The sequence below is a fragment of the Lactuca sativa genome, chromosome 1 (genome assembly GCF_002870075.4).
Source record: "Lactuca sativa cultivar Salinas chromosome 1, Lsat_Salinas_v11, whole genome shotgun sequence".
Classification (NCBI taxonomy): domain Eukaryota; kingdom Viridiplantae; phylum Streptophyta; class Magnoliopsida; order Asterales; family Asteraceae; genus Lactuca; species Lactuca sativa.
Window position 1 is genome coordinate 80,195,514 of NC_056623.2, and position 9,833 is coordinate 80,205,346.

Sequence of the window (9,833 nt, forward strand, 5' to 3'; positions counted from 1 at the left end):
CTAATTTTCAAATTAAATTTGAATTTAATGCCTCAGAATAGAAAATAAAATATCATATACAAAAAATATAATCCATTTCATAAAATTTAATGTCATATACAAATAATCATTCCAATAGTAAGTAAATGTAACACATTGCTAATATTGCATAATATTTATTATTGAAAACAAAACATGTACAACATTAAAAGAAACCCTTGAATAAATTCTCCTTTGACAATTTTCTTTCTAAAAGAATAACCTGAATGCAAGAACTTTGAGAGGCTGCAAGGCACTAATATGTCAAATTTCTTTGTCTGCATGTTTTCAGCCAAATATAGGAAATTTCAGGAGTATGTATACATGTCATTTACATATATATATATATATATATATATATATATATATATATATATATATATATATATATATATATATATATATATATTGACATAACATAAAGCATACATTGACATAACATAACTAATTCCAAACAATTCAAACATGACAAAGGGAAAACAAAGGTGGCATACCTGATGCATTCACCCTCATCTTACAAGAAACCCTACATTTGCTTCAAGCATATCAGAAACCTTCATAAACTAAAGCACAAAATTATTCCATGTCTTTGTACACAATAAAGTCAAATTTCTGAAAATATCTGAAAAAAACTTTCTTGGACACAACAATTAATTGGCAATGAGCAACTGATGCCTCCACCAGATCAGCCGCTAGTTCTACAAAACCTGTAGAGAAAAAACCCATGACCCATGACCCACGACCCATGATCCATCAAACATAAAGATTAATGGAACAAATAGAGAGGTGAAGAATTATAGGTAGAAACTTCTTTTTCCCAGTGCAAACCCGTTTTTAGCACGCCCCGAGTATATAGCTGATGCCAGGTCAGCACATAACCCTGCTGCCAGCCTGGCAGCAAGTGCTGAATCTTTGTTTGCATATGTATCAGGGGTGAAATAAATGTTGGAAAAACAATTGTTACTAATAAATACAAGGGTTAATCTCAAAACAGACTTTATATTTTGTGTTTTTCCAGATTAAACCTCAAATTTATTTTTTTACATTGTATTCGCCAAAAAAAATTGTAAAATGTGAGTGAGGGTTTTTTTTTTTTTTTGGAGAAAAACTAAAAAGGTTGAGGGTTTATTTGGAAGTATTTAGGAGGTTGAGGGTTTTTTCGGAAAAAATGAAAAAACACAAGGTCTTTTTCAGGCAAAAAATAAATTTGTGGTTTAATCCGGAAAAAACATAAAATATAAGGTCTTTTTTGAGATAAACCTTAAATATAATGGAGAAATACTAAAATGTTAAGAGGTTATATAAGTAATTGATATTTAATGTACCTAGCAACATCTTGGCTTGTGAGTTCAACAGATTCAATATTCTCATGAGAGTGGATCTGAAAACAATAGAATGGAATGGAATCAGTCATTACATTCCAGAATCATGTTTGGTTGGTGTGTAAGAATGGAATCAATTTTTTATTATATTAAGATACATTGTATAGTGTTAAGTTTTAACTCTACGTTATATGTTATTCACTTCTAATTTATAAAATTTTAATTTGCAAAACTAAAAGATTAAACATAAAAGCTCATTAGAATCCAAATAACTGTTCTCTAATATTACAAATTTTATAAATAAAAATGGGTTATATTGCAAATTTTCATTCCATTCCTTCAAAATGAGAATTTACAAAAGAGAAGGAATCACATTCCTTCAAGAATGGTGCATTCCATTCCATTCCATCAAACAAAACAAACAGCTTTTTTCATTCCAATGGAATGAGCCATTCCATTCCATTCCCTTCCCTCCCTGATTCCCTCATACCAAACACTACCTTAAAGTTTAGGGTATATCAAAATCAGCTTATTTTATAGCCAATACCAATGAAAGTGGAAAGTCAAGATTGCAAGTTGACTTTAAACTAATGAATGAAATGTTTACCATCTGAAGTTCTTCATGTGTAATTTCTCTTGCTAAAATCGGTTGGCATCTTCCAGGAAATATACCTAAAATTTACAGAAATGACAATTTAGAGAATCAAAAAAAATAATTTAAAAAAAAAAAGACAAGGAATCCTAGTCACACACCTGCAGTTGCCAGGCTGGCAGCAATTGCTCGAAGACGATCTGGTCTTTCTGGATGAGGAAGAGACTTCCTTTCAACCTACAAATTATAAAGATCAAAAAATGATGACATCAAGTTTTTTATTTATAAAACCATCAAGACTATTAAAAATATTTTTTTTAAAAAAATGAAAATTGAAATATCGGGAAGAATTCTTACTTCAGAATGAAGCAACATCCTGTCATCAAACCCCACTGCTGTCGATTTATGTGGGGCCAAAGTTTTTGAGCAAGAAGCTAACATTGATTGAAAAAAAAGATCAAGGAAATGAAAACAATTTAAATGAAAAAATCAATCTTTATAAACTTATGTGGGGCCAAAGTTGTTTTCTCTTTAGACCTTCTGATTTCCCATTTTGCTTCAATGATGCATTCTGAATAGAATCTGCCTCTTCTGAAGATGATGCAAGAAAGCCATGCCTAAGGATTCCAGAATCTTTATGCTCTCCACACATCTGCATATAAAAATTTCATTAGTTAAATATATAAAAAGGAAACTTATGGATGATGAAAGGAGTTGACATGATCATATCTCATACATGGCAATAGAAAGCTCCATCTACATTAACCATAGTGCAATTAACACAAAACCATTTAACAATTGTTAAATGTTTCTCTAAAGGCTCCCAATCACTGTCATCTTTATCATCAAAATCACCTTCTTTATTATACATATCTTGAAGACTCATGTCTCCATTGAAGCCCTGTATGAGATTTTGGTCATTTGGATCATGAATGTTAATCTCTGACTCCCTATTTGATAAGTGGCTGATTGGTATAGTATTTGATATTGCCTTGTGGTCAGTATGACCACCTTCCAACACAATCATTCCTTCATTAAGAATGAAATCATCAGTAAAAATGTCCTCAAAAAGAATGTAAGATATCAAATGTTTCATGTCATAAACATTCAACAACACATGGTATTATTCATAGTATCATACAATTTCATTATATGGTGATTTTTTAACTTATAGTTTATTACATGTAGATAAATATACATGTGCACATAAAGATTGAAATGTAGTTAAATGCTTGTTGAATCGAACAGTAGATGTTTACATAGAGTTACAATCCAGTTGCCTAAATTAGGTCAGACATAGTGGATGTTAATCTCCACTGTGTGTTACTTCATGTTAAAATATATAATATGAAAAGTCAACAAACTGTTTCCTGTTGCCTAAATTAAAGATAGATATATGCCAAGAAAAACAAAATTGAAACCCTACCAAAGGTGCCTAAATCTTAAAGGTCTTGAAAAGCTGGGAAGATTATTCATTCCTTTTGGCTTAAAATGTATATACCCATGAAAAGACAAGCATACACAAAGTCATAATGCTAATGAAAGGTGCATTAGTTAAACAAAAAGAGAAAATTCTTCTAATGGGAAATGAGTATCAGCAAAGTCAACCCTACATCTTTACGCAAATGAAAGGTAAGACATCACCATTTGGCTATCACAAGAAACAAGAAAAGCCCATGTCCCTATTTTCTTTTAAACCCAAACAGTCTAAGAGTTATGACTATGAATCAAACATAAACACCAGAGAAAATGTGTGCATACTGAAATCAGTCACAAACCTCAAAGTATAGGGTTTCAAACAACACGTATCAAAACTTCGAAAATGTCAGATTGCCAAAGTCGTTCCCTAACATATTCGCAACTCGTTTCTTCTATGCATGTTTGCGTTCACTACATAAACATTCAAAATAGTCGAAGACAGAAACTCAAACATTTCCCTCTCGTGAAAATGGGTACAAACCATATTAGACACTTTGGTGAAAATGGTTTATTTTCACACCATTGATTTCTATTCAACGAATCTCCAACGAACATAAGCCTCTTGTTCTTCGATTTCTCCACCAACAATTTCCCTATAAACCTTCATTTCATTTCCCCCAAAACACACAATTAAAATCATCAAGAATTCAACAATTAATTTGATTTTAAAAAGTGGAAGAACAGAGTATGCTTACTTTGGCAAATTACAGTCTTTAGGCTGCCACCTCCACTTCTGATATGAAGTCGTCGGTTGCTTTACAGAGAGATATGAAGTCGAGACGAAAAGACGAGATTGAACCATCTGGTAATAAACGGACTCGGGAAGCTGAACAAAATGACCCGAGATTGACCCATCTAGTAACAACGCTATTGATGTCATTCCTTCCATTTTCGACTGTTCATCCTCCACTTCCTCTACTGCTACTTCTTCACCATCTTCTATTTTTTCTGTATTTAGACTTGAGAGTATAATTAGGGCTTTTTCTAACAATTTCAACATCGAGTGGGAGATATGGTGGTTCCGGTAGGTAGAAGTGAGGGAAGAAGTAGCCAACAGTCAATGTCGGGAGGGGGAAGGAAGGAGCGTCCATAATTTGGGCAAGAGGGAAAGGAGAAAAAAAAGGAAGGCAGGATTTTTAATTTTTTCAGAATTTCATTTCCCCCTACTGTTAAAGGATGGAACGCGCGTTCCATTAAAAATTATAAAGCGACATCCTTAGACGACGTGCATTTTATTATAGGTGCCCTCTGTGTTTTTTTAGACACTAATTTAAGGGCGCGCAATAATGCGTGTCTTCTATCCTTAAATTTTTTGAAGAGATGACATTTTTCTAATGTCACTCTCCTTTGCGTAACATAGATCAATGAGCGTCGTATTTTGCGCGTCGTAAAAGGCCTTTTTTCTAGTAGTGTTTCAAATTAAATTTGTATTTAATGTTACATAATAGAAAATAAAATAGCATATAAAAAATAGAATACATTGCATAAATTTAATGTCATACAAATAATTGTCCCATGGAAAGATAAAACAAATCAATAGAAGTTGTAACAAAAATTTACAAACGAATTAGATACAAAAATACAATCCATTGTCCCTTTACTTATTCAAGATCAACTTGCAAGTAGCTAACTAATCTGTACAAATTCACCCTTGTTTCTAATCATTTTCTTAGATACTTTACAAACATAATTCATCCATAGTACCTGAACTATAGTTGCAACCTTGTTTCTTCTTCTTCTGAACTCATCTCTTGCAACCATTGCTCTAAGCCTAGTCTGAATAGATATAACAGCTCCTTGTCAATTATGTGAAAAATACAGCCGGAGAGTGGCCTACCTTCATAATAGCAACAAATAACGAAGCAAGAATGGAAGAGAAGGCAATACTCACAACAATAGCTGCAGTGAATGGATCTAGGGCCTACAAGATCATACAAATCACTATTTAAATACACACTACATATAATGGTGTCAATATTCTGATTGCATGTACTTAATATATAAAGACTCCAACAATAAATAGATATGTTATGTTACCTTGAGACACCTTTGAAGGGGATCCAAAAGATAATTACTATTTATTCTTATAACTCAAATCATTTAGATAAAATTGTATTATATAATACTTAGAATCTTTTTGTCGGGTAACTTCATAAAACAACAGTTATACACCCACCCACCATACTATTCATCAATCATCTATTTCTTTTTTACTTAAATCCTAAATTTTTATAAATTGTTACCTCAGATATGATTTCATCTTTCTCCACAGGTGAACGAAGTTATGTATATATCTTTATATATCTTCTCAGAACCTATAAGTGTTGAACCTGATCAAAAAAATGTAAACATTGAAGATGGAGAATTGAATTACAATTTACAAACCAATTTAGCAAACTATCACCGGTGACTAAAGCTACTTTCCCGCTGATCTATCAAAAAATGCTTCATCTCAAAGAGAATGAAGGGATCTCAAAAAGAATGAAGGGGTCTATCATGGTCTCAAAGAAAATTTTGGCCCTGTCTGTTCCATTCTTTTTTCATTCCATTCCATTCCATTCGAGTTTAAAAAGAAAAAATTAAATTCTTGATTAAAAAAAGAGTATAGAAGTACCTTGTAAATAGGTCAAAAATCACCCTCCCTGAGCTTATTAGTTTATTTGCAGGACTAAAGTCATCTGAAAGCTCACAACTACAACCGGAACCAAAATCCATACAATCAAACCAGTATTACTCTTCTTGTTGTTAGAGGGTGGATTGTTGCTCACGGTAGGGACGAAATCTATAAAAAAAACAAGTAAAGGGGGTTGTCTTGTCATTTTGTCAATCAAGAGCAAAAAGTTAAGAAAAAACAATTTCATGAAAGAATTTTACTTGGTCTAGCACTGACTTCTGAGATAAGAGGTCCAAAATCTCCTTGAGTAGGTAAACAACAAGTCCCTTTTCCAGTCCATAATAGATGAATCTCAAGGTAGTTATTTAAACCTCAACTGTCACTTCCCTTGAAACATGACTAAATGAACCCCCCTGCTTCCCTTTTAATATTAACATCTTGAAAAAACCCGGTTTCCCTGAAAAAAAAAAAAACAAATTTTCACCACCTATGTAACAAGGTTGACAGTGTAGTTAACATTTTCACCACAAAATCATTATTTTGAAAACTTTCAAACTTGTTGGTGTCAAGAGCATGCCCAATTCCCAAATACTCCAACCCATATAAAGTTTTCAATTCAAGCCTCACTGTTTTGTACGTATTATTTTGTTGAATGAACAAAATATATCCATAACTCCTATTCAATGTGCACAAATAATATATACTACTAAATACCCAAAAAGGAAAAAAAAACTTAAGAACGACAATGATTTCACCCAATCATGCAGTAAAGATTTACATATTATTCTTGTGGATTAATATCTACTACCAAATACCCAAAATACCCTTTCGAAATTTTTGTATAATTTGCATATTATTCTTCCAGATTTCCATTATTATCATCTAGTATCAAGTTCAAATCTTCATAAAGAATAATGAATTAACAAATATATGTATATGCGTATACATATATACACATACATATACATATATACGTATAACGAATAATAAGAAATTTTACTTTTACTTTTAAAATGAAAAGAAACTACCCGTGGATCATCTCCTGCAGCTGGACCAGTACTCAGCAACCAACTTTGAGAAATAAGAATCTGACTCCATTAGCTTGAAGGGTGCATCATATTCCATTATTTCACCTATTATACATGAAATTTCACTATTTTGTAGAGGGTAATTGTGTCATTTTATGAGATATATGGGTTTGTGAAGAATAAGATACATACCAGAGGAGAGGACCATGACCATGTCACTGTCTATAACAGTTGGAATTTTATGAATAACTTTTACAACAATGCAACTTAAGAATTCCTGCCTTATAATCCTTAGTACAGTGGCATATGTGTCTGAATTAATTGATGCAGTTGCTTCATCAAGAATTACGAACTTGTTTCTCCTAAGCAACACTCTTCCTAAACAGAACAGTTGTCGTTGACCCATACTCTAATTTTCTCCTTCATCACTCACTGTTTTACCAAAAAATACATTGGAATTGGAATTTTGAATTCCATTCCATAAATGGAAGGAATTCAATTCTACAGTGTTCTTACCAGATCAATCTAAACAGTTTGGTAGACTATTAATGGTACTCTTAAGCTGGCATTTCTCCAATGCCTGAAAGAATCAATCAAATTAATAATAAAAAATAATAATATGAATTTTAATTTTAATTTATATTTTTATTACCTCCCATATTTCATGATCAGAGTGAAGTCCTAAGGGGTCAAGATTTGTCCAGACACTACCCTTGAAAAAAGTAGGTTCAAACAGCAATTGGACCCTTATATATATATATATATATATATATATATATATATATATATATATATATATATATACACACACACACACACATATATATATATATATATATATATATATATATATATATATAGCAATGGATAAGAAACAAATATTGATGCCATGGTCATGTCGACGGAATCAAATCAGCTTCTTACCTGTGAAGATGAGAAAAGCATTTCATAACTTTTTTTTTTAAAGTTAATATCTGTAATTATTTTTCATATTATTCGCTCACTTAACACTTAGGTATGATAATTCATAAATTTTCAATTTTTGTAAGTGCATCCATCCATCCCTTTTGCATATTCTTCAGCATCCTTGTGCTTCCAACTTCACAATCACCAACTGCAAAACCTCATCACAATATGCAGTCAGAAACAACAAAATCTCACCTCTTCCAATTTAACATCTACACACTTATCCACAGAAAAAAATCAAAACCCTAACTCTTAACATTTACCAGGTGGGAGCTGAGGTTTCTTCAAGTCCTCTTCAGATAACATGTTGTCCTCATCAATAAGATCCATGTCATCAACAATCAGCAATCCATGTCATCATCCTTGTGCCTACTGTTTTGTTTGTTTAAGACAATTTCCTTTCTGTAAAACTTAAAAGGTTATCATTTTGTTAACAAGTCAAGAGAAGTGGACCTTTTCTGTTACTATTTTCTCATTTTAATTGAAGAGAGAGAAATAAGTTGTTTTTTTGTTTTCTTTTTTTAAGTGGATGGAATAATGGATCAAAAACCATTAAAAAAATAAAAATCTAACATGTAGTCCCATTTTTTCAATTTAAATTTAGTAATTTATAGTTTGAAAGTGATAGCCATAGTTGCTATGACTGGTCTGGTAGATATTCCCAAGTAGATGAAAGTATATTGAACCTTTGCGTGAGGGTTTAATGTTGATTTGTCGGGGGTGAGAGAGACCATTGATGAGGTTGGTGATAATCCAGGTCTAGGAGCAGTTGCAGTTGCAGGGACATGAGAAGAATTTCTAGATTCTGAAGTGGGTGATGCAGAAGCAGAAGCAGAAGTAGTAGGATGTGCACGAGGGACTCCAACTCCAGGTTGTGATACCTGACTACAGCTTGTTGTCTTATCCTCCTGAGCTTTAGATTTAGATTAAGATTTAGATTTAGATTTAGGAGGGGCATATGCACTTGCAGTCGCATTCAGCCCTTTATCACCACTTTCACTTTCTTTTTCTTTATTTGACCACTCTATACAAGGGAAGGGAAGAAACATAACTATTAACTATTATTTATTACAAAAAGGTAAACTTAAACAAGATTTAGATTTATGGATTGTTGCAAAAGACTAACCCTCAGATTTTGAACCATGTCGGCTTTCTTCATACAACTACATTATTATTAGTTAGTCAATAACAAGTATATTACTTACAGCAAAACAAGATACAATAACATACACACAGACATCTAAACAATGAGTTAGGTGGTGAAAAACTAAATCTACCATGTGCTTCTCTGTATCCGCAACATGTTGTTAATTATCTTGAATCCTGAAACAACAAAAACTTAGTCACAAACATCGGTACATACATATAAATATAATAATGACACGGTTTACAGCATTTTTTTACCTCATCTCTACATCTAAAGAACTAGATGGATACAACTCATTTTCATTACAACAAATGCGATTAACCCAACATAATATTTAGTTTCTTCATCCATATCAAACTTATCATGGAAATGAATGCCTCTTTCCTAATTAAAACAACAAGTAAAAACCCATAAGAAAGAATTTACAAGATCAATTTACATACAAAGATAGCATCTACACTCTGAAGCATTATCCGACAATAAAAAAGGATTAAACGACACCAACACCAAAACAAGACTCAAAGAAAACCACAGATAGATCGTATCTCAGGAACTGAAAAATAAAGTAGATTGAGGAGAAATGGTTGATCAGTGAACATATTCGACACAAAAATACCTAATTTAATGAGTTGATTGACTTTCATATCATTCGAATTAACCTACTTAG

General features: G+C 32.1%; 1 protein-coding gene and 1 pseudogene across 1 annotated transcript; both read right to left on the bottom strand.

Annotated features, from left to right (window-relative positions):
- Positions 1-1,300: 1,300 nt before the first annotated feature.
- LOC111886058 (histone deacetylase 15-like) lies at positions 1,301-3,824 on the bottom strand. The gene is made up of 7 exons (XM_023882298.3): positions 3,711-3,824; positions 2,669-2,961; positions 2,470-2,584; positions 2,290-2,366; positions 2,094-2,169; positions 1,948-2,012; positions 1,301-1,399 (listed from the first exon to the last, which is right to left on the bottom strand). Exons 2-7 carry the CDS (start codon positions 2,957-2,959, stop codon positions 1,316-1,318), a joined length of 708 nt encoding a protein of 235 aa, XP_023738066.3. The 5' UTR covers positions 2,960-2,961; positions 3,711-3,824; the 3' UTR covers positions 1,301-1,315.
- A 3,209-nt stretch (positions 3,825-7,033) lies between these two features.
- Positions 7,034-9,299, bottom strand: LOC128127531 (ABC transporter C family member 8-like; annotated as a pseudogene).
- Between the last annotated feature and the right edge of the window lie 534 nt (positions 9,300-9,833).

Bases quoted from the DNA above. Each gene is read 5' to 3' on its own strand.
- LOC111886058 (XM_023882298.3), bottom strand. From the start codon at position 2,959: ATGATTGTGTTGGAAGGTGGTCATACTGACCACAAGGCAATATCAAAT. The intron at 2,013-2,093 runs GTGTGTGACTAG...TGTAAATTTTAG, and splicing joins TGCCAGCCTGGCAACTGCAG to GTATATTTCCTGGAAGATGC. The intron at 1,400-1,947 runs GTAAACATTTCA...TATTGTTTTCAG, and splicing joins CACATGAAGAACTTCAGATG to ATCCACTCTCATGAGAATAT.